We start from the raw sequence: 24,953 nt of genomic DNA on the forward strand, positions 1-24,953 counted from the left end.
GGTCACCCATCCTCAACTGAACAACTCTCCAGGGGTCTTTAGGCTGCTTTGAAGTCACATAATTGAAAAACAAACCCAGAAAGAACTGAAAGTGCCAAGATCCACAGCCAAAACAGGCAGGAGACACAAGGAAAATGCCAGAGACAGAGGGAGCTGTGCCCTCCTTGGGACAGCAGGGACACAGGAGGAGGGAGTGCTCCCAGCCACTGCAGGGGCTACAGTGTCTAGAGGGAAGCTTAGTTACAAATGCACAAAGGATCACCTCAGGGACACTTGTCAGGCCCAGCCACAGAGCCAGAGCCATTCCCACAGTTTCCCTGCCAGTGGCTTCCCCAGCATGGCTGCTCTGCAGTGTGCCACAGCCAAGTGCCAGCATGAGACCAAACCCCAGAGCCCTCGCGTGCCAGTGCCAGTGTCTGGCTTGGCCACATGAAAAATGCCCATCACAGTCTGACAGCAGAAGGAAAACAGGAGTACGTACTCGGGAGGTGCCTCGGTTGAGCCGGCAGAGCTGGTCAAAAGCTTGGATTTGTTGAGGATCCAACACAGACTCTGAACTCATCTGAAAAAGAGTAAGAAAGTTACAGAAACCACGCAGAGCAGGCTGTCAAGTTCCTACACAAAGAAATTAATTCCTGGGCCAGGAGCAGTCAGTCCACCACCTGTTTGAGAGGTCTTTTAGCCATCTTTGCCTTGGCATGAAGCCATTATGTGCACCCTAGGTTGGGGGGAAAAAAATTAGTCCTGTTCTTGCCTGAAGGACAGTTACACCCCTGCACCAATAGTGAGTTATTGCTGGGCTCTGTCCCTGATGGCACAGACTGACAGTACTGGGATACCTCTGAGGAAGGAAAATAAGCCTGGGAAAACTCACTCACAGCCAGCTGGGAAGAGAAGTAATGGGTCTCTGGGGCCAAGCAGCCTCTCCAGGCTCCTTCCCAGGCGGCAGGAGCAGCTTCCCCCAGGCCTTTCCCGTGTCCCGGCCCCGCCCAGCCCAACACTGCGCACAGGAACGCTGGAGGGACACGGGCTGTGTGTGCCTGCTGCCCCACAATGGAGGGACACGGGCTGTGTGTGCCTGCTGCCCCACACCGCAGGGACACGGGCTGTGTGTGCCTGCTGCCCCACAATGGAGGGACACGGGCTGTGTGTGCCTGCTGCCCCACGGGCTGTGTGTGCCTGCTGCCCCACAATGGAGGGACACGGGCTGTGTGTGCCTGCTGCCCCACAATGGAGGGACATGGGCTGTGTGTGCCTGCTGCCCCACAATGGAGGGACATGGGCTGTGTGTGCCTGCTGTCCCGGGACTCTGCCAATGACTGCTAACAACTTCTGGCATCCTACAATGGTATCATGAGTCCCATCTCTTGTCCTCTGGTGGGATGTTACTGACTGAAAGCTGGGAAATGAGGGACAAGTGAGTCCTAGGGCAGTGGCAGCCACATCCCGTGGCCCTGCCCAGCTGTGGGGTACAAGGCCCAGTGTCCCCCAGCAGTGAGGGGCAGCTGCAGGTGACAGCAAGGAGAGAGCCCAGAGCTGCACCAAGAGCACTAAGGCAGAGAGGGTGGCACACACTCAAACTGCTGTAAATGGCACCATTTACGTGTCCCAGGGAGAGATGACAAAGCATCAGATTCTTGTAGGTTTGTTCCATTTATCACACCACAATGTTTCTATTTTGAATGTTTCTGCTCATATTGCAAAGCAAAAGCATCATCAAGAAACCCCAAGAGGAGCCAGGAGAACAGCCTCCCTCATGAGCAGCAGGCTGGCATCTGTTGTCTCTGGGGATCTATTTTTAAGGGAACATTCAAATATCTTCTCCAAAATACATCTTCCAGGGGCTACTAACCAAAAATGCTACAATCCTGCCAGTGGGTACCAACTGAAGCTGCACTGATTTTAAGCTCTTTGGCAATGGGAGATGCACTGAGCCCCCTGTGGGTTTCCTGAAGCCTGGACAGTTCTGAGACCATCCCAAACCCACACATGTCTTGCCTTTGATCATTAGTCTGGGAAGAGAGGAGTGTCCCAAGCGCAGATTGCTTATGCTGGAAACATTTGCCAAGCTCTCTCCTTCTCCTCCAGGACATTCTCTGTGGTGTAAATAACTATTTGCCAGTCAGGGAGCCAGATGTCCTCATTCCCTGCACACCTGGCAAAGGCTTTGAGCCTGGGACAGGGAGGTCAGGGACTCACAGCCAGCAGGTTGTACCAGTCCTTCCCAGGGACACACAGGTCATCCTCACTTGGAAAACACAAAAAGCAAGGAAAAACTGCCCTCCCCAGTTGCTGTGGCCACAAGCATTCAAGGACAAGCAAAGTGCAATATAATTGGCCTCACCCCTCTCCTGCTCTCTCCCTACCACACGTATGTAACTATCAATCAGGCTGTTCCCAGGCTGATGAGCTGAAATATTGCAGGCAATTCTTTCTGTTGTCATGGAAACAAGTGCTGTCAGGCCTTTTCCTTTCTAACCGTGTCACTAAAGGCACGTTTCCCTTCAGGAGCCACGGGAGGCACCGGGGTCCAGCAGCAGCACTTGGGTGTCAGTGGAAGGTGCTGGGCTCACCCCACAGCACAGCCTCTGTTTCCAGAGCTGGCCACCTGAGATGGACCCTTCAGCACCTCTGACCCATTTCCAGCCACATCCCCACACCCCCTGGGAAAGCCTTAGACAAGACACAGAACCCCAGAGAGGCAATTCATTTCCTGAGGATCTTGGCCAGGAGGAAGGGAAATGGCTTTTTTCATTTCCCAGCTCTCCCAGATCCCACCCCTAATGCTAATCTCTGTTGCATGTTTCCCTTGCACATATTCCACCCCCTCTGGTAGTCACCACACAGCCCTCCCAAGCTTGCAATTATCTTTAATTTAACAGCTACAAATTCCATCAGCAGCCAGTGCTTAAGCAAAGTAGATTCCAACAGTTTGAGCAGAGGCACTGCCCATGGTCACACCAAGAGACCCATCCCAGAGCTGCCCCTCAGCCATTCCTTCCACACAAGGTATTGCTGAATCAGTCAGAGCTTCAGAGCACCCACTGCCCCAGGGGCTGCTCCCTAACACAGAGAGATGCAGCCAGAAGTCCAGAGGAGGGTTTTGGGATTCTGAGGAACAAAGGCAACCCTCCCACATTGCATTTACAGAGCTGAGCCCACAGGCAGTGGACACCAGGCCCACCCTTGGCCTTCCTCCCCTGCTTCACCATGGCTCATCAGCCTTACAAACAGGTACCCAAATTCAGGGCTCTAATGACAACCCAGCCAATTAATGTTAAACTAAGTAAATCTGCCTCTCTTATATCACATAAGGCCCTGCTGCTTTTAGGGTACTCCCAGGAACCCAGAATGACCAACCAAAGACAGAGCAAGGCAGTGACCCAAAGTCACTGCAATGACAGTGACATTACAGAGCTGTTCAGGAGCTTCAGGGAAACCTCAGGACACCCCTCTGAGAACAGCAGGGTTCTGCTGCTGCTGCTGAGCTCTGCAGAGCCCCTGCCCAGGGACACTGGGACAGGCACTGTCCAGCCCACAGCTGCACAGGGAACAGCCTGGAGTGTCCCTGGGACAGCCCCAGAGCCTCCAGAACCCAGCTGTGCTAGCACACAGGGCCAGGGCCTGGCAGCCAGCAGCCCCAGGTGCCCTGGGCACAGCAGCCTCCCCAGCACAGGCAGGCTGTCACACAGCCCTGGCAGCACCAGGGGAAAGGCAGATTTCTGTTGTTTCCAGCTGAGCTTGAGGAGCAAACCTCCCACTCAGGGCCTGGGAGAGCACAGGTCTGTTTGTGCTCTCTCAGTCACTGCTGCAGCCACGTGAGGCTGCAGGGACAGGAGAGGGTGGCACTGTCTGTGTTAGACAGGGAGCACACAGGCACATCCCTGTGCTCCCACTCAGCCTCTGGGTAGCTGCTCCTGCCTCCAGCAGCTGCTGCTGGGGTACTCCCTTGGACTTGCACTGATGCCTTCAGCCAAAGGAGCAGAAACACTGCCCAGAGTCAATGAGACAAACACAACCCCCACCCATCCTCCCTGGACACCAGGGCCCAGCAGACAGGGTGTTCATTTCTGCTCCAGCAGGCTCTGAGGGAAGCATGGCAGCACATGGATTACATGTGAAAGGTGGCACCCAACAGGCCTGTGCTTGGGCTGAGCTCAGCACCTGCATCTGAGAATTCAAAGGCCCCAAGCATAGAATTTTTTCTAGAGGAGAGCCAAGAGGCTCTTGAACAGATCCCACAGGGCCAGACTTTGGACTGTAGGCAGTGCAAGGAGCATCCTGCCAGGCTGCAGATTGCTCTGAAGCAAGGCCAGGGGACACAATTACAATTCATTCTGACATTTCTCAAAAAGCCCCACTAAACAACTAAACTCACCCAACTCCCCAGCATGAGAAGCTCAAGAAACCAGTCAATTTTGATTTAAAAGCTGTTACGGGATAATTTTGGTTTCCAAATCAGTTTTCTTCAATTTGAATTGTTTGCAGTTTTAGCTTTAGTGCCAGTCCTCCTCTACCTGCTCTCAGTATTCTTCTTACTAGATCACTTTTGTTTCCATTACAAGCAATCAGAGATGTTCTGTCTCCAGCTCCTTCCTCACATGGATTTCCTGTTCCCTGCTGAAGTGAAGGAATCCACCTCCAAACCCAAAGGACTGGATATCTGCTCAGGTAATGTGTACATGGGAACACTCTCCACAGAGGAGAGAATGTCCATTCCTGTAACTGTGTAAAACACTAATTATCTCTATGGTGATATTGGGGGGATCACATCTGGATATTTTCAAAGTTACAGACCCCTTGGAAGTTTTTTGTATTCCTGGAGACAAGTCAATAACTGATTACAAGTTATTACCAGTTAATAACTGTTGCCCTGAAAACAGTAACACCAGCTCTGTCTCCTGAGGATGCAGGTCATGCAACATCTGTCAACTCTAAAGTAAATTTTGGTGAAAAAACCCAACCTAAACCTTCACTTCTGCCCAAGAGAGGGACCTCTGAGGTCACATGAGGGATGTGGTACCAGCCCCTCCCATGTGGGAACCATTCAGAGGCTCCAGAAGGCTGTCACAGGGAGGGACATGGGAAAACTGCAGGACAGAGCCCAAAGGTAGAGCCTGACAAACTGGATTAACTATGGATCAAGTCCATTGTCCATCCTGCGTGACTTGACAGGATTAAACTCCTGAATAAAACATATCTGCCATCTGGACAGCTCCAACAGCAGCATGCTCAGAACTGCTTGGACACAGAATAACCAGAGCATGGCAGCTCAGGGGTTCATGGCAGGGCTCATGGCCCAGGAGCCAAGGATCTTGCTCCCCCTGATCCCCAGTGCATAAGCTGGCAGAATAAATGGAGAGCATTTGCTCACTGAAATGAGGCAAATGAGTTTTGGGAATCAGAGGCTGAGACATCCAGAGCCTTTCCTGCAGGTATTCGGGCAGTGGCCCAGCTGCTGAGCCCACACACCACAGCAAACACAGCTCTGCAAGTGGATTAGGGACCCACAACAAACACACAGCTCTGCAAGGATTAGGGACCCACCATGAAAACCAGCTCCCATTTCTTTTAACTCTCATTTAGGGGATGCTCCAAGGTAGGGAGAACAGGATAGATGATCATCGAGCCCCAGAGGATTACCTTTGGGAAAGCAGTGAGGCTCAGGGGTAACAGAAATCACAAACTTTTGGTAGTAGAACCAGAGGAAAAGAAAATCCCCCGTGCCCCTCTTTCTGCTCCCCTTGGCTGGGGCAGAGCGTGCCAAGCCCTCATCCCAGCCAGGTTCCACTGAAATCCACACTGTCACTGATCCCACAATGGGTCACTGCTGGGTTGTGGCACCTCTCCAGCTCCCCAGTTTCAGGGACTGGCCCCAGCACCACACAGAGCACAGGGCAGAGGAAGCCCTGGCTGCTGGGCTGTCGTTTCACATACACATCTCAGCCACACTGCACAATTCAAAGTGACAGCCTTTGCCTGGGCAGGGCAGAATTAGTGCTGTGAAATGCACTCCAGATGCTCACTGGCATTTCTCAGTATGACTCTACTCCTAATTCAAGGCTTCCTAAGGAAACAAATACCTCATCTGAAGATCACCATATTAGATTTTGCCAAGAGAGTAACTAACCTGCAGGGTCTTCAAAGCGGCTACAGGGAAACACCCTCCCCACAGATCTCTGTGCAGAAGGGCCTGGGAGCCCCAGATCTGACTCTCAGGAGGGCAGGGCTGCAAACACAATGCTGTTAGCAGGACCTCACTCAGGATTTCCTGCTCACAAACACCAGCTGTGGAGCCAGAGCAGCTTGTCCAGCCCAGAGCTCTGGGTTTGACTGGAGCCAGCAGAGTCAAGAGAGGACACAGAGAAGCCCCATCTCCCCCAGTCTGCATTCCCAGCATTGCCCCAGCACAGAAACTCTACTCTGTAACTCAGCCCAGGCCAGGTCAGAGGAATCCTTACCTCCCAGGGTTAATTAATGCCGTGAGCAGTGATTGTTCAGCAAACAGATTTCCTGCAGGCGCTGGAGATTCTCCACTCCATTGCCAAGTCTAAATACACTCAGTTTTTTTAAGATGTGACTGCACAACAGTGTGATCACATGCAAGTACAACAGTTAAATATTGCAATTTGGATATATGAGGAACATCCCAGACTTGGAGAGGATGTGGGACACAGGGAGGGGGAGCTGGGGGCCTGAGCAGTGCTGGGGCTGTGTGTGTGCAGCAGGAAGCCAGGACTTCCCTGCCAAGAGCGCGTGACAGCAGCAGGGAAGCAGCAGCAGCAGGGCACCCTCCTGCACTGGGATGGCCTGGGATGGACATTTCCAGCTAGCAGTACATGATCCATGCTGTAAGTCCTCTTCCCCATCCAGTCTCTCCACATCTCCCTTCAGGCCCTGAGTCCCAGCCAGCCCTTCACTTTCAGCAGTTCAATAAAAGGAAACATCTCTTCCTTATCCCAGTCCCTGCCATGGCATGTGGAGCATTTCCCCTTCTTTCTCTACAGGGTCAGTCAGACTGATGTCAAAGGGGAGCCACAGGGGCTCCCTGACTGACTGCCCTAAAGGAACCCAGGGATAACCCCATTATAAAGCACTGGAATCAAGTGTCAGGCACTTGCATGCTGAATGCAGTTTTAGTAGTAAATTCTGCCTTTAGTTTTTAAACTACACTCCAGCCTGTCACCCCCATTGATGCTCACTCCTTTGGGGCAGGAGTGCAGAGGGTGAGATGTGGGGCTGCTGAACTTTGCCAGCCTTAGGTGCAGTGCCCTGATCCCACTGTGGCAGGACAGGGCACACACACTGCTCAGCCTGCTTGGACCACAGTCCATCTCCAAGCTTCTGGGAAAGCTCTGCTGCTGTCACCAAAGCAAAGACTAACACAGCCTGACTGCAGGGACTGCCTGGTGCTCCAACAGGCCTGCAAGATTCCTTTCCCCACGTCTCCCCAAGCAGGAAGGCTCTCCTGTGAGTGCAGCAGCTGACTCAGGCCCTCAGCCAGCTTTTGATCGGGATGGGTTTGGCAGGAATCGGAATCATCTGCTCCAACAAAACCAAAGTACTACTATAAAAACATACTCCAAGATTGAATTATTTTGGTCCCAGGAGCGAAAACGCTGCTCTGTGCATATCCATAGAGTGACAAATGCACAAAGCACCCTGAGGCACTTGGGAACAAACCCTCACCCAGGGGCCACTGGAATGTGGAGCAGCAGAGCTCAGCTGCCCACATGCAACATCCCAACAAACCACCTGCCATGGGGGCCTACCATCCACAGCACCAGCCCAGGAAAAAAAACAGCTCCATGCATATTTGAGGCTGTACCTCAGTTTGAATTAGGAATGATGAAACTTTCAGTGCACAAATACTGACAAAAAATACAAATTAATTCTCTGTTCTCTCACCCAAATCCAGCTGCATCAATCTTGGTTACACTCAAGCTTCTTAAAATACTGTGCAAGCACTTAGTGAGTCAAATCAATCCCAGACCTTTTATCCAGAGCCAGATTATCTGCTGGGAAGGTGGAACAGGGGCTCCACAATCCAGCCACAAGGAATGTGCCTGCTTTCAATCTGAGATTTATATAAAACACACCTAAAAATAATTTGACAGGAATTGTCCAGCATCCAGCTGCCCCTCCCACCAGCTCCTAGACATTCTGGATGAACAAACTTCCTTGACTTCTACAATTTTACCCCCACCAAAATAAACTGGGATTCAGAAAAGTGACCAATTAGCTGCTGAGAGTGTCTTAGCTACTGATCAGTCTTGCTTGGAAGCACAGACAGTCAGAGAACAAAGTGATGATGAAAGTTTACCTGACAAGAAACCACCTCACAAAACTTACCTGTGCCAGGGAGGCTGCAGCCCCTTTCTTCAGCTCTGACAAGTTCTCACTCAGCTTCCCTCCCTTGTTGCTGGAGTTGCATTTGTAGCACATCCACCTCATGAGGCCCTTGGTGACCACCCCACACTCCTTGCTCAGCAGGCACAGCGAGTGGTACAAGTGGCCACAGCTGGAAGAGAGAAGGTCAGGGCTGGGAAGCAGGGCAGCACCTCCTGAGCCCTGCACAGGGGAGGGCAAGGGGCTGCCCAGTGGACAAAGGCTGCATCTGGGAACCAGCAGTGTATCCTCACCGTCCTGCTGATTCCCAGACTCACAGAGCCAACACTGGATGCCCATTTGCTGACACAGCTCAGACTGTAACGCCAAGGTAACAATGATTTCTCCTTATTTTACACACACCTGGGCACACACAGCACATGGGAGAGGCCAGGGCTGTGGCAGGTCCCAGATGTGCAAACACACAAATGAGTCCAGGGTGCTGCAGTGCCCAAAGCACACTGCTGGGAGAGAGGACAGCAAACTGACAGCCAGCTCCGGGCCTGGCAGAGCTGGCTGCATGCAAAGCAGCCTCTGATGGGTGTGATCAGCCAGCCCCTCACAGTGCAAGGCAGCAGGGAGGGAGGTGTGCTCCCAGGAATACAGATCATTACTCTGGCAAGCCAACCAGTGACAATTTGTTTCCCCTTTTAAAACTATTAACACGATCACAGCTGCAACCCCAGCCCTTAACTTTACCTGAAAACAATGATTTCATCAGCAGTTTCTTGCCTCCTTTTGTACTGCTGGAGACAGATGCAGCAGTAATCCTGCTTTGGGGTCAGGCCTCTGGTGACAGAGGCTCTCAGGTTACACAGGGACCAGTGGAGATCGTGGTTTAGAAGGCTCGTGGTTGTCTCTAGCAGGGTCTGTGTGGAAGACAACCCAGAGAGCAGGTCAGTCTGTCACCTCCAGACTGCAGAAACTCCCTGCCAGCCAGTTCTTCAGAACAAGCCACTTAGCAGCTCACTAAGAGCAGAAACAACCCAATAAAATCACTTCTCCTATGTTTTCTCTCCCCTGACCTCAAAACACTTATCCTTTCATCACACGTTAATGGAGCAATTCCTCTGCACTCTCAAATAGACAAGTCCTGTATTGACTTTTGCCCAAGAGCATTAACAGAGAGATGGCAGGCTCATTTTGTCATCTTCCACATCAAACCCCCTTTTTTTTTTTTGCTTCAACCTGGCAAGCTACTGCTTATATCCCCATTTTAGGAGAAATGTGCTAATAAAAATCAAAGCTCAAATGCACTATGGCAATTAAAGTCTTGAAAAAACCCCTTGAACTGCTCATCTGCTTGTCCTTCCCAATGGATGCTCATTTTCCAAGAGCCCAAAGAAGCACCCTGAGTTTCCAGCACCAAGTTTCTCTCAGCACAGGGGCTCTGCTCCCTGATTCATCCCTGCTCCACAGCAGCAGCTGCAAAAGCACAGGATCCCAGCTGGGCACACAGCCTGTCCCAGAGCTGCCAGGCACAGGGGCTGCCCAGGCCCTCTGCAAGAACCCAAACCCAGATAAAGGCTCCTGGTGTTCAGCCTGCACAGCAAAGCAATTTCCCACCGTGTTTCTGCACTGGCTGCTGGTACCTGGGGGCCCTGAGCAGAGCTGGGACAGCTCTGCCACACGATGGGGGAGAGGGGCTTGGAGGAACACTGCATCCTCAAGTGTGGAGACTGCCTGGGATTTGGGACTGGACTGAGAAAAGCAGGACTGAGATTAAGAGGAAATCTCACCAGGACATGAAGGAAGTGCAGCATTATCACTTGGAAGTGTAAAAACAGCCTAATTTAAAAACCTGTTATTTAAAACTGCAGAGACAAAACATATCAGCTTTGTGCCTTTGAATCTCTAACTGCAGGATGAGCTGGAGAAAAAGCAGATGTTTATCCTTCTGGTACATTTAACACAGAACTGAGCTGCAGAGGTGTTCACCATGTACCTGTCAGTCCCTTCACTTGCACTCTGTGAGCAAACCAAACTCCTTCCCCATCCCCCAGTCACACAGAAATCACTCACATGCCCATTGACTTTGCCCTGCAGACAGAAATGACAAATAAGAGAGAAAGAGAGAGCAGTAGGCAGTAGGCAGTAGGCCAGGCAACCAAAATGATGCTGCATGCACTGGTAGAGAGAACAGAACACAGGCAACTTACCTGTTCATAGTTAAAAGTGTCCAGCATTCCCAGGACAAGCCCTTGAATTTCTCCAAGTTTCCCTTTTCCATAAACTGGATCCTGTATGAAGAAATGCAAAGCTGCAGTTGAATCACAGGATATGACCATTCTGATTCTTTTTAGGTATTTTTTTCCTCTGGATTGGAGCTGCAAATGGAAGCTATGACTGCAGAGTTAAATATACTGCACATACACAGGGACAGCAGAATGATCCCACACACTGATGGGAAAAATCAGTAATTAGCAAAACTCAGCAGATAAGAACATCACTGTAAATTGGTGTGCCTGGGTCAAAACTGGAAACTCCATTCAGGAGCTGACTGGAGAGTACATGTGAGGAATACTGAAGGGAACAGCATGGCCAGGCAGCTCCCAGCCCCCACTGCCCCATGCTCTTGCCCAGGCAGGGGTGCCCCATGCCCAGGCTCACCCCAGAGCCCTGGTGTGCAGGCTGGAAGAGCAGACCCAGACACCACTGAGCCCAGGGGAACAGGCCCTGGCAGGGGAACAGGCCCTGGGGCTCTCTGGTGCTGCAGGGCTCATTTTCACATGCCCTGAACAGCTTCATTGCCATGTCCCAGCACACAAGCACAGGGCTGTGGTACAGGTCATCAGCCTGTGCATGTCCCCCTTCCTGCAGCCCAAACTGCCCTGCACACCCACCCTGGCACCCCCTGAAGCATCACTTTGTGCAGGAAGCTGAGAGAAGCTGTCTGGTGGAGGGGGCAGGACACTGGCAAAAACACAACAGCAAAATGTGAAAAGGAAGCTAACCCAGAGAGTAGAAAAATGGTGAGGACACAATGGAAACAGGAACAGCAGTGGGATAAACAAACTCTGGATAAGATGAATGAGAGAAGGAGTAGGAGCAAGGCTGATTCCATGCTGGGACTGGGCAAGAGGAATTGAGAGTGATAAAGCCAGGTGACAAAGACAACTAAAGCAGCATGGAAGCTACACTGCAAGACAGAACAGCAAGCAAGTCAAGGAACTCTTGAACAACCCTCATGGACAGTGTGACAGGCAGAAACACCAATGGTCAAACCTAAATACAAGTAGCCCTCAGTAACAGCACTGAGCCCAAAGCAGCTGTGGGTTTGGAGCATGTGGAGGAAGCATGAGGAGCTGGGGGTGCTGCACAGGCTCCTTTTCTGCTGGGTGAACAGCACAGCACAGGAAGAGCATTGCACTGCAGGGATCATGGGGGCAGTGGGATTTCCAGAGAGCAGGAATGTGACCCAGAGCACAGAGCAGTTGGGCAGGCAGCCAGCAGCTCCTCTTCTAAAGCCCTCAAGTACATGGCCAACAAGTCACTCAAACTGTCCCAATGCCACAATTTCCATACAACACCTCAAGCTTCCTGAACTACAAGTGGAGATTTTCAAAGCCACTGGTTTCCTGTCTGGACACAGAGCAGAAGAAGAGAAGATGTGAAGAAGAGGGAAGAATAAAGATCCACCTGCAGCTTTGCAGAGGGAGAACACAAGTCTGAGGGCTTTCAGTTGCTGTCTTTTCCTCAAGTCATGCTTGATGATCTTTAAAAATAAAGGCAGCTGGGAATAAAATGGACTTTCTTCTTTTCAGAGGAGGCTCAGGGTCTGGCCAAGCCTCACCCTGAGCCTGGCAGCCCAGCGCCAGCACTGGGCCCGTGGCCACTCCCTGCTGGAGCCATCCAGCATCACACCCACAGCTCCCAGGTCACCTCTCCAGACAGTTGTAATGCTGCTAAATTGGAGCTTCAGACCCCACAGAACTCCAGCCACAAAAGCCTCATGGGATCAATTAGATTTATGGAGGAACAGCTTTCATTAACTCCACCTTATAAAACTGATCTCTAGTTGGAATTCAGGCATACTCCAGACATGCATGTGCCACCCCATGCAGTGGAACAGGCACTGCACCAACCAGGAACAGATCCCAGCAGCCCGCATGGCACCAGCACAAGGAGCCAGAGCCAAACTGGCTGCCCTGGGCTGCCACCACCAAACAGATGGGAAGAGCTGGCAGGGCTCCACACACAGCCCAGAGGTGCTCATGCAGCACTTTCAGCCACTTCTGTCTCTTCCGTTTCCCATTTCTTCCTGGGTCCAGGAAATAGCACTTGCTTTGCTACCCGTGCTAATAAATGCCCTCTGCAAACACATTCACTTCAGCTTCTCCCCTCTGCAAGGGGCCAGAGCAGCCACCCCACACAGCTAATCCCAGTCCTGATCTCCCAAACTAGGAAGAAACAACAGCCAAAGCCCTAAGCAGGAGTGGAAAAAATATAATGAGAAGCTTTCTGAATCTGTCTGCTTGCACTCTGGAACAGCTTTTAGAGAATCATTCCCTCCCCTCTTTGGGGTCCCTACTGGTAGCTTTTACATTTCTGGCTTCCCCAGTTCTCCATTTTGTAGGAGACATCAGCTGCATCTGCTTACAAAACATTCATGAAGGATTACAGCTTTGTAAGGGAATTAACACTCAACCTCTCAGCCCTCTTCAGAGAGCACTCACATCCTTAATAACATGGAATTTTTCTTAATGCTCAAGAGGATTCCTCTGGTATCTCTCCTAATGCGGTTGGTTCAGACTTCCCAGTTAATAAGTCACTCCAACATGATAAAGGATGAGCAGGAGCAAATCCATCAATTGTTATTTCACATGACTTCAGTTAGATAACAGTGAGCCCAGTGCTGGGACAGGCAGGTGCCAGAAGCCTGTGTCCTCTCTGGGAAGCTGCAGCTCTGGCCCCAGCCCCTGCAAGGTGCCCTTTGGCCAAAGACTTTGGTTGCAAAGTTAACATTTGCATAAGGTATAATCTGTAAGCAGTTAAGCCCAGAAGAGGAAGAAAAACAGCCTGCTAAAATTGGAATACTCTAATTCCTCTTCAGAGAAGGCAAGATAATCTACCTCAGTTTACTGATGTTATCCACCTTCCCACAAAGCCCCCAGTGAATTCCTGGGCAGCTGTGCCACCTCCCAGCCTGCAGCTCCAGCATGTATGTGCCCTGTCACAAACCCTGAGCTCTGCTGAAACAGCATTTGAGGGCCCTGTCAGACAAGCACCACTTGTAATTCTGCATTTCACCATAAATTTGGAGGGCTTGGGAGAGGCTGTGTGCACCCCAGAGCCCAAAAAGGCTGGTTTCAGTATTTCCTTGTGGTCACAGTTAAGGTGGCACATCAGTAACACATCCAAGTGTCCTCCACAGAGCTCAGAGCCAAGGCAGAGGATTTGGCACCAGGGTTCAGAATTTTGCATGGCTTCAAAGAGCAACTACACAGCTCTGCAAAGGAACACCCAGCCAGGGCTAACAACACAGGGATCCTCCTGTCTGGGAAAGCACCACGTTGTGATTCTTCCCTGCAGGGCACTTCAATGGCATTCCCAGATAACCCAAGGAAGCAGATGACTGCAAGGCAAAAACTCCAGTGCTCTCTGCTGCCTGGCTCCAAGGGAGTTTTCTTCCTGATCCCCAGCAGGGCCAGGGGTCAGAACGCCTGAACATTTGAGCTGGGCACTCATGACAAGGCCACAGAACAAGACCTGCTCATCACCAGCCTGACACCAGCTTCCCAGCTGGACTCAAAGCAATGCTCTTCCCAGGGCCAAGCTGTGCATCCAAATAAACTTCACAGAAACCTCCCACAGGCACCCTCTGCCAGCCCTCGAGCACGAGTTGAACAAAACACAGCCACAAACCCACAGGCAGCCGTGAGCTGGAGCAGGGCAGTGCAGGAACCCAGGAATAAGGGCTGCTGGTAAGGCAGAGTGAGTGGAAGTGTGGGGGTTAAAAACAAGAGCACAGGGCTCAATGAAGGGTTTGTCCTGTAACAAAGGACACTGTCCCCACAGGAGGTGCCAAGCACTGAAGGCACCAGACTGGTGAGACTCAGCACAGGCAAGCTCTCAGAAGAGCCCATCTCCTGATGAGGAGGATAAGTTGGGAGAGGCTTAAATGAGCTTCAGAGGTGAAAATATTCCGAGGTGAAACCAGCCAGCAATTTCTGAAGGACACAGCTGAGCTGCTGGTATCTGTCAGAGGATCCCCAGGATGCAGCAAGGAGCTCACACTCTCTCTGCTGCCCACAAACAATCCAGGTCACATCACTCCACACACCTCAGGGGCTTGCAAATGCAGGGGTGTGAGTAAAATTTACAGAAGTGTTAAGAGGCAAAGTCAACTTAGAGATCCTGTGTATCAACACCACCTCCCCTTCCCTAGGATCTTTTCTTGATCTTTATGATGTTATTTTTCCTACACCTGTTTTTCAGCTACAAGGTACCAACTACTCCCCCATTTTATGAACTTCTGATACCAATGCTTTTTACCTGGAATTCAGTCCTTTTCTCTGCATTTTAAGAAGTCATCATTTTTTGCTCTAGTTGTTCAAAAACTCTGCCTTTCCAAAGCTCTCTTTAGTCAGACTGAATTTGTCAGACTGTCCAGGGAGGTGGAATGAGCAGGAGCAGTTCCCCCTGCTCCAAACCCAGTGAGCAGAGCTGCACATGCTGCTCTCAGTGATGCCTGACCCATTCCTGTCCTCAGTAAAGCACTCACCTGATGCAGCATCCCCTCAGCCTCCCCATCAACCCTTTCCCTCTACAACACACAAACATTTCCCTCCCCTGCTGCCTCCAGGACATCAGTGCCAGGTCCTGGAGAAGGATTTTCTATTGCTGCTAGAAGAGTCCATCAGAACAGAAATAGAATGAAATATGTGAAGATTGCCATCAGCAAGGCTCTCCCTTCATCCCCAAGGAGAAGAGGATCTTCCTCCACACTGTCACACCTCCCAGCTGTGTTATCAGTGTGGTCACTGCTCTGACTCCCACCCCATCCTGGCAGTCCTCAGCACAAGCAGGGAAGCCTCCCTTCCACTCACAGCTTCTTCCTTTCCTGCCTACATTAAACATCAAACAAGGCCCAACAGGAAATTATACCAAAACCTCAGCTCAAAGTAGACTAAATAAGTTATTGAAGAGCCATTAGGTTTCCTTAACACTTCCTTTGATAAAACCACATTTCATTTGAATACACTTTTTATCCACACTCTTGCAACTTGCTTTGCTGTCTTAGGAGTTCGTTCAAATCCAAGACTGTGAGTAATGTTAAGATCAAACCAAGAGGCTGCTAGAGGTGTGTGTGCACCCTGTGAGGCTGTAAGGCCTTTTCCTCCCCCACCTGGAACAGAAACCCTGAACAGTGTTTCAAAACTGTCTCAACCCTTCAATCATTCCACTCCACAACACAGACAATTCTTCTAATTCCTTTCCTGCATTTCTCAAGGTTTGTTATTAAATCCCAACATCAGCTTTCATCTGAGATTAACAATTTATAGTTGCCTGTGATCACTCAACCCAAGGTCCTGCTTAAAATCAGCTCTTCTGCAAGTTTGCTACTCACTAACTGCATCTCTAAAATAATATTGCACCACCAATAATATTTTGGGCTCAATCATGATCTTTCTGCAAAGCCTATACACTTTGCTGTAGTGTCTTCACAGCTGTCCATCCCAGAGCCTTCACTAAAAGGTTTTCAACAAATTTAGTGCCAATTTTTAGGAAATTCCTTGTGGCTTTGCCCTTGAACCTGGCAAGTTTCAGTTCCAAGTAACTGCAACCTTTGAGGTACTGCTTTATTTGGTTTGCAGGAATTACTTCAATTACCTTCTCACAGGTTTGTGTGTTCCCACATGTCTCCCCCAGCTTTTACGCCTTATGTTTCACCAACAGAACTTTTACTGAAACACTGAACAGACAATAGCTGATCTCATCTCCAACAACCTGGGAACACTTTTCCCCAGTAACCCAGAGGCACAGCTTGGTGAAAGCTCCTTCCCTTCACAACTCACCTGGAGAATCCTCTGCAGGATTGAGGGCAGAGCAATAAATGCAGCCATGTTGTTCAGCACTTGCATTGTCAAACTCTTCAAAGCTGGAATGTCAAACATAACAGCCACAGCAGTTCATTAGGATTCCAGGAGTAAAGAGAGATCAGTCTTACAGATGGAGAGAGTTTTATTTCAGGTCATGGTTTCTGGTTTGAAAATAGCTTTTATGTTTTCTCTCCTGCACATACTGCACTAAGCACACAGTTTTTTTACAGCATAGAGGCTGTTTTTGATCCCACAATACCTCTGTATTCCCTTCCACACCCCCTGCAGTAAACACCCCCATTTTCACTCACTTGGTAACACCACCATTCACTTTTCCTATTGCTACCAAATCCCACTTTGGATCTCTGTCTGTGTTATGGCCCACAGACTCTAAAAGTCCCAGCACTGATCTTTGCATGAAAACTTGTTGCTAGATCCTCAGCATGGGTCTGGGATGGAGCAAAAGACATTATTCAGAGAATCCCAGAGAAGTCTGGGTTGGAAAGGACATTAAAGCTCATCCAGTCCCATCCCCTGCCACAGGCAGGGACACCTTCCACTACCTCAGGCTGCTCCAAGCCCCATCCAACCTGGCCTTGGACACTTCCAGGGATGGGGCAGCTACAGCTGCTCTGGGCACCCTGTGCAAGGTCCTTACCTCCCTCACAGGGAACAATTTCTGCCCAAAATCCCATCTAACCCAACTCCCTCAGCCTTTGCTCCCAGCAGAGCTGCTCCATCCATCCCTCTGGTCACCTTGGTGCCTCCTCTGGGCTCTCTCCAGCTCTCCAGCAGCTCCACGTCCTTCCCTGCTGGGGACTGCCAAGATCGAAGCATCTAAGCCCCTTTTTAGCTCCTCTTATCTCTTCCCACAAAGGGAGGCTGCTGTTCAGGGGTGCTGCTGACTCAGAAGTGGAGTAGAGAATTTGGCTGGTGTACTCAAGTCCCACTGATTTTATCCATGGCAGCCAGGTGCAGGCAGAGGTGCACAAAGGGCTGGCTATGCACAATGACAGTGTATTCTATTACCTCAGGAGCTTCCCAAGAGCTCCCCACAACCTACAGAGCCTTTGTGCACATTGGGCACCTTGGCTCCTTCAGGAACCACCCTCCATGCAAACAACTTATTAGCACAGGCTGTGGTAGGCTGCTTCTTCCACACAGAACAAAATAAAGTAAATGAGAAAAACCTCTATGCACCTGAGAGCTGCAGCCTACCAAACACCCAACCCCAGCTCCTGCCAGTCAGGGAGCAGAATATTTAGGAACTGTGTAACAAAACAATTTCTATTCATTCATCAGAGGAGAGACAGCACACAGCTTTTATTATTTGGGGTCACAACTGCCAAAGTACTCACATTCAGAGTGTGGACACTGTGATGAACCAGAGGATTTCTGTGGGGACATCATGGCCTCAAGCAGGGGAAACCAGAGGGCCTGGAATCATGGAATGTGAGGAGAGAACCAGTAAGAACAGGGCAGTGCTAAAAACAAGCTGTGAGCAATGCCAGAGGCCATTGGCCAAAACTCACTTTCACATTCTGAGAACAGAACTGCATTTCTGATAACTGCTGTGGGACAGAGCTGAAACATGGCAAAGTACCCTCACAGAGCAAAGCACTTCACTGGAATTTTGACAACAATCTGTGTTTGCTTTATTCAAATCCACAACTACTTCCCCATGTGAGAGGCAAACTCTCCAGGGCAGAGACAGCTCAGAGTGGGTAGCACAGCAAATGGATCCCAAATGGGAAGAGACATCTAAATTCTCTCCCTATCTGTTGCAGAATGACACCATTCCAGGGAAGAAATGCAGCAGGTCACCTCTCACACTGGGCAGTGCTTGTGAAGAAATTAGAGTTCTTGACTTCCAGCCATGCCACCTCCTCAGGCATGGGAACAACATTCTCTGAGTTCAGAAATTACATAAATTATGCAGAACCTTAAGACTAAAGATGGCTTTGTGTGACTGATATGGGCAAAATGGAAACACAACCTCAGTCTGAGGGGATGGGCAAAGCCAGCTCCCTGTGCAAGAGCTGAAGGCAGCTGCACTGCCTCCCCCCTCAGAGCTGGCACTCAGTTCAGGGGCTGTGAACAGCTCTGCAGCCACAGTGACAGCAGCAGCAGCTTTGTGCCACCAGGAAGCTGGCTCAGAGCTCCCAGTGCCTCTGCAGTGTCTGACTGACACTGTGCCCAGCTTCCATCAGGAGCTGCAAAGGGGAAAGGCCGTGGTCTCATCCCCTCCTCCCTCTGACCTGAACTTTGTGCTTCACCCTCACGAGTGAGGATTTCACTCTTAGGCCCCAAACCCCGAAGCACCACAGGGACACCACAAGGAGAGGCACACAGTGACTGCCTGGACACACCAGTGCCCAATGGATGTGCAGAGCAAGAGCCATTTGAGGCAAAGCCTCAGGAGACACAGAGGCCTTGGCTGATTCTGGTGACACATTTTTGACTGCCTTACCTCTCGCTGTTGCTGGTCTAAACTGTGTGAATTCCTCTGGCAAAGAGCAATTGTTTTCATTAAAGTATCTTCAATATTTTCTAGCAAGGAGGGTTCAGCTGAGCCTAAGTGTCAGGGGGAGGAAAAGCAAATTACCATCATAAGAACTGTTAGACAAGTTAACTCCCATTAGATAGCTATCAATCCTTCTGCAAAATAAAATCATGCTGCTCATCTTAAGTCTGCTCAGTACTGTCAGCAACTACATTATAAAGACAAGTTCTGATTTTTTGGCACTTTTCCTGACTAGTACAATAAATTGGGCAGGTAAAACATTTCATTTAATCAAATAAGGAAGATCTTAGCTGTGGTTTAGGATACAATTAAATAACAACTATGGGCACTGCATTTAATTAGGTGCCCATGAGTCCTTGGGCTAGTGAACAGCACATCTGTGCACACACTCATTTTCTGTGGGCAGAACATTCTTATTTATATATCTGAGAAATTTGCTTGCAAAAAAGTTCCCAACTGGCTCCCATCACTGTTCCCATACAATGCCAGCTGAAGCTCAGTAATGAGTTTGAATGGATTCTGAGATGGGAAATGTGTTTGGTAAGCCAGTGAGAGGACCAGTTCCAATGGGAAAAGCTGACAGGGTCCCTGACACCACACACACACAAACCATCCCTCACAGTGATCAAGGTCTCTACCAAGATCAGAATACCAGAGTGAGGGAGTGTCATCCAAATAGCTACCATGTCAACAGTGTCACTACAATGCCTAGAAACCTAAAACAATCTCATTATACCAGGTGTCAGACACAAGCACTTCACATTTTGTGTTGATCTTCTGTTTTTAATAGAAAATGGAATTTAACTCAGTCTTACTTTCATCATCTTGAGTAAGCACCAGCAATTTGCTCTGCAATCGCTGAAACAAAAGAGAGGACACAGAACAATCAGCTTGGGAGTTTAATCCCAAGAATCCCGACAGAAATGTTTCTCAAAGGTGTGGTTACACAGGCTTGCCCCCATTTTCCTCCGCAGCATAATTAACATGGCAAACAGCTTTCCAAGCATGGAAAGGAAAGCAGGAGCTGAAAGATGATTTTTGGCTCTGAAAAACAAATTTCAGCATCTAGTATCTTCTACATGTTTGAAGATTTGTCAGAAAAATATACTGATGTTCTGAGTATGCAGACACCCCCATTTATTGGTATTTGACCAATCCTTCCAAGGATTCTAGTGGGAAACAAATTGAGGAACAAGGACAACATCCAAACTGAGCACAGGCCACCATGCTGATAGCATGGCAACAATGCCACATGCAGGATTTGGGAGTACTGTACCTCAAGCATAACCAAAAAGGCACCATGGATATCTCCCTTCTTCTCTAGTAAATATGAGGAAGCCTCATGAAGCTGATGTTTTTGGGTTATCTGAGTTGAAAGGAAAAAAAAGGGTAAATGTCTGTCTGAAGAAAGCTGCCAGTGTTTGTTTATCCACAAGACAATGCCAAGCAGATGGCCAGGGCTGGGAGTGCTTTACCCAGGCTGAGCAGCTCTCCTCCACCTCCTTTTATTTCCCAGCTTGCACTATTGCCACCACCAGCACTCAAAAATGACTGGTACAATTTCCATACAGAGAAGGAACAGTTGCTCTCCCAGCACAAGGCAGATTTTGGCAGTGCTGCTTTCCAAAAACCCCAGGCCTGTGATTTCATATACCCCCAACATGATTAATTAGCAGCAACACAGGCACCCTCCACTCTGCAGTTTCTCAGCAGCTTCAGAGCACTAACAGCCCTTTGTTATTAGCCCTGAGACCCAGCTCAGTGTTAGTCTATTAAATATATCCACCTGTGCTGCAGAAGAGCAGTTTAGCAGCTCAGAGGGACAGAGTGCTAGAAACAGACTGGAAGAGCATCCAGGAACGAATCCAAGCCTAAAGTAAAGTGTCTTTACAGCAATGTAAAGGGGTAGGAGCTGATTTGAATGCATCCCATGGCCCCTTGTCATCATTCATCTCTTTCCTACCTGGATGGTTTCCTCCAGTCTGCAGCATTCCAGAACTTTGAGTGTCTCCAAAACCTGGTCTGGGCTGTACTGACAGAGCAGCTCGATGAACTGCTCAGTGACACAGGGTGGGAGGTGTAGCAGGTCTTGGTTAATGCCTTCTCTGGAATAAAACAGGCACAAGAGACTAAAATCAAATCCTAGCCCAGAAATCTGGCTGGGAAGAAGAGTTTCTTATTCAATTGAGCGTTGTCTTTTATCCTTAATGCTGAAGTTAAAAAATCTGGTTTTAAGAGGAAAATGATGCTACTTCTACTAGGTACTGGTGCTGGAGGTCTCTCAGCAGCCATTTCATTTGTTCCACAACATATCCTCCTGATGCCTCAGTACAAATTAAACTCTCAAAGACCCCTGTGAAGAAAGAGACCAGCACAGACCCATCTCCAGCAACTCCATGGCAAAGAGGCACAAAGAATTAGCCTCATTTCCTCAATGAAACCTTATGGTCTGAGTGCTCTGTTCAGATCCTGATTGTCTCTGTCCTACAGCCCTGCTCTGCATGTGCTGCTTTTTGCTTATTGCTCCTGAAATTCTTCTTTGACTTCCTTTACACATTTTAATGTTTCATCCCTTTGATCTACCTCACTGAGAAAGGAACTCATAATTCTTTTAGAGAAACATCCCCCTTTTCAATCCCTGGGCTCATTATTAAGCAAACTCCTCATGTGCAGAAACAGAAGAGAGAACAGAACTGTGAGCAGTGCCCACGTCCCTTTGTCCTGACAGTTTCCTACTGATCTTGGTTTTAAAAAGAGCAACGTGAAGGAGGAGACTTCAGAGTGAGGAGGGAAAGGCTTCCCTGGAGCCAGATACAGCACCTGCAACCTTTAAATGAACAGCAGCTCTCTGCCACTGCACATTACACTTCCCATGGCAGTTCTAGGACTGGTGCATTGCACAGAGAAACAGTGCAAGTTTATCCTGCCTACAAAACAGGGGCTTCTGCTGAAGCTCCTGCTAGGAAAAGAAATGGATCAGGGTGTATATATTGAGTTTTATCACCTTTCTGAACACAAATTCCTAAGCAGGAGAAGATCTGTTAGTGTGCAAATCCTACAGCCATGGGATGGAAAAGGTCTGATATCCAATATCCTCTATTTCCTGGGAGTTACAAAAGGCATACTACTGCCATTCAGAAAGGCCAGGACAATGCTGTGAGAGAGCAGCTCTGCTAAGAGAGCAGCTTCCTGTGATTACAATGATTATAAATGCAACATGCCCAGAAACAAAAGCCTCACCCATGCACTGATCACAGTGTGCAAAGTATGAGCACAACTCCACCAAAACTGTGCCCAAACTCTTGGGTTCTGACAGCAAAGAGTGCACCCTGAAGGACCAAACAAGAACCCTGAACTCTGCATTCACCATCCACTCCTCCCACAACAAACACCCTGTAAATTCCCCCAGTGCCTGCAAGGGGGTGAGTGCTCTCCTCTTTCTATGGGTAGACTAAAATAAAACACTCACTATCTAAAATGATCTTGTCTGACAAGGCAGGAAAAATGGCAAGTCACGCACCTATAGCATGGGAACAAACTTCAAGTCTGGAAATAACTCTGGCACTAAGCATTCATGATTTCATGAGCAAGCTCACTCTTCCCTCAGCCATTTATTTAATCAAAAAACAGAGAAGAGACAACAGAAAGAAAGCTGGATTTTGGTAATTTCTAGAACTAATTGACAATCCTGAGACTTGCAGGTCCTCTTCAGCTACATGGGATCATTTCCACTCCAATATAACCACATCCAATGTCTCCCCTGCCACAGTCTTTCCAAAAAGCAAGAGAGAAGCACTGGTTTCTCATGAAACCTGGCACAAGGGAGCCCTGCAAGTGTCACAGGCAGCTGGGCACAGAGGAGAGCCCCTGGGACAAACCCTCATGGTTTAGTCTGTTACTACATTTATAAAGCCAGAACAGTGTTGCTAAACAAGTTAATATTGTTGGTATAATACATAACCACAAATGCCAACAGACAATGCTTCACTGTGCTGGGGTTTTTTAGAGAAAAAAACTCTAGAGTTTAAAATGGAAATGTAGCAAAGACTGTGATTAATGAGCTGAGCAATCCCTACTACATTCTCTGTTTCCTGGGGCTGCTTTATGCTACAAACATTCAGACATTTGGTTTTAATTTCCCCAGGCAATTCCTGTTAACCCTGTTTCCTCCCTTCCCCCTTCCACATCCTTAAAAATAAATCTCTAGCTAAATTAAATGGGCCAAATTAATCCCTAATGCAATTCCACCAACTCGGATAGTTAGACCAGCATGATGAGTCTTGTCCCCATATGATCAAGCAATCATTTGTATTTGAGACCTTAAAAAGCTCATTTACTGCTCTAAGAATCTTTACTTGGACAAAAATTTTGCTTCAAAAAAGAATATAAACATTTAGATTACATGAAAAGAGACAAATGAGCCTAACCACTATTTTAGGTATAAATATACTACAAAGTGTAGGTGCCTCTGCAGGTAAATCTGCAGAGCAAGATTTCACCTCCCTCCCTGCCTCTCCCAGGGCACAGTTCAGCTCCTTTCAATAGGTTTTAGAAGAAAACAACTTGCCAGCACTGAGAACAGACCTCAGGACCTGAGTGTTATTAAGAAGAAGCCGTGTGGCCCAGTGCAGCACGTGGAACAGCATCCTTGGGGGAAAGGCAGAGAGCTGTGGGGAGATCAGCTGCACAACCCTGTATCCCAATGCTGGTTTGAACACATCACGTGTTGCCTGTGATCAGAAGGTAACTACAGGAGAAATGAGTCTATTTAGCTCTAATTATGGCAGAGTGAAATTAGAGATGTTTATTACTCAGAGATTATGGGAGGCACTCTGTGCATAAGATTAGAATCCAGGTTAATTACTACCTTCACTGGGTGCAAGTGATATCACAGCATAAACAAAGTTCTACTTAACATCCAGCTGGGTTTCATTTCTGCTTAACTACATTTTTTTTTTCAATTAATCAATGATTAACTAAATAATTTGATTTATTTTCTATAAAATCCAACCAAGATCTTTTTTGATTTTGTTTTGACCCTGGAGAAAACAGGAGGTGTGGAAATGAACACCTTCCATACAAACATGTCTGTAAAACTCAGGAAACAACAAAATGTATGCCTGGGGTTTTGGCATTGGTTTGGGTTGGTTGGGTATTTTTCCTTAATTTACATTAAAATCCAAGAGGTGATTGATTAATTCCAGGTTCTGGCTTCCAAAGCATGCTTTTTATTCCACTTCAACAAAAACTGAAACACTGGCACTAGGATTTAGATAATATTGCCTTTTCTTACTCCTCCTCTTCATTAAGCACAATTAATTTGTGATTAATTGACAAACCAAGATCTCTCCCTCAGTTGCATTAAATTGTTTGAAAGCAACTGGAGCTGTGCATATATAAATGTCTTGTGGCATTTGATACTGATTTAACAGAAAGAGAACACAGAGCTGAAGCACTGAAAGAAAAGACACAGAAGGAGCAAGTTAGTTAAAAAGAGGAGCTTGCAGTGAAATATGGCAGCATTCTGAAACTGGCTATTGATGCACCAGTTCAAAGAATTGATGTGAATCCACGTTTGCACACTGCAGTTTGTAAACAGTCCAATTTTCTACATACCTTGGATCAAGGAGACTCCTCAGGAACTGGAAGAGCAAGAACTGGTCCTGTACAACAGGAGGAGACACAGTATTGTTATTTTCAATTATGTGCTGTGAAACAGTGACCCTTGAACTATACCCACTGAAGGAAACCGTTCCCAGCTGCTGCCTGCTGCAGGAGCTGCTCTGGGCATATCTTGCACAAATATTCTGAGGATGTGTTTGGCTGACAACAGCTCTGCTCTCGGACTCCAAGCCACACTAAAACCCAACTAAAAGCTGCAACCAGCAGCTCTGAGCTTATACATTTTTATGGCCAGAACTCTACAAACAGGCCAAATAATTGAGATGTAGCAATTCCTATCAGTGAGTAGCTATAGCCTATTTTTCTTCTGTTCCTGA

At 48.5% G+C, this 24,953-nt stretch overlaps 1 protein-coding gene across 1 annotated transcript in view; it reads right to left on the bottom strand.

Moving 5' to 3' along the window:
• Positions 1-24,953, bottom strand: part of VPS8 (VPS8 subunit of CORVET complex) — a 67,961-nt gene that overhangs the window by 3,970 nt on the left and 39,038 nt on the right. The window contains exons 34-44 of the mRNA XM_074546961.1: positions 24,571-24,617; positions 20,918-21,059; positions 20,231-20,320; positions 19,770-19,812; positions 18,901-19,004; positions 17,789-17,867; positions 16,407-16,489; positions 10,548-10,628; positions 9,088-9,257; positions 8,353-8,521; positions 482-562 (exon numbers count right to left, since the gene is read on the bottom strand). Coding sequence (XP_074403062.1) covers positions 482-562; positions 8,353-8,521; positions 9,088-9,257; positions 10,548-10,628; positions 16,407-16,489; positions 17,789-17,867; positions 18,901-19,004; positions 19,770-19,812; positions 20,231-20,320; positions 20,918-21,059; positions 24,571-24,617 — 1,089 coding nt within the window. The remainder of the gene's footprint in view (positions 1-481; positions 563-8,352; positions 8,522-9,087; positions 9,258-10,547; positions 10,629-16,406; positions 16,490-17,788; positions 17,868-18,900; positions 19,005-19,769; positions 19,813-20,230; positions 20,321-20,917; positions 21,060-24,570; positions 24,618-24,953) is intronic.

This window comes from Zonotrichia albicollis, chromosome 9 (genome assembly GCF_047830755.1).
Source record: "Zonotrichia albicollis isolate bZonAlb1 chromosome 9, bZonAlb1.hap1, whole genome shotgun sequence".
NCBI lineage: Eukaryota > Metazoa > Chordata > Aves > Passeriformes > Passerellidae > Zonotrichia > Zonotrichia albicollis.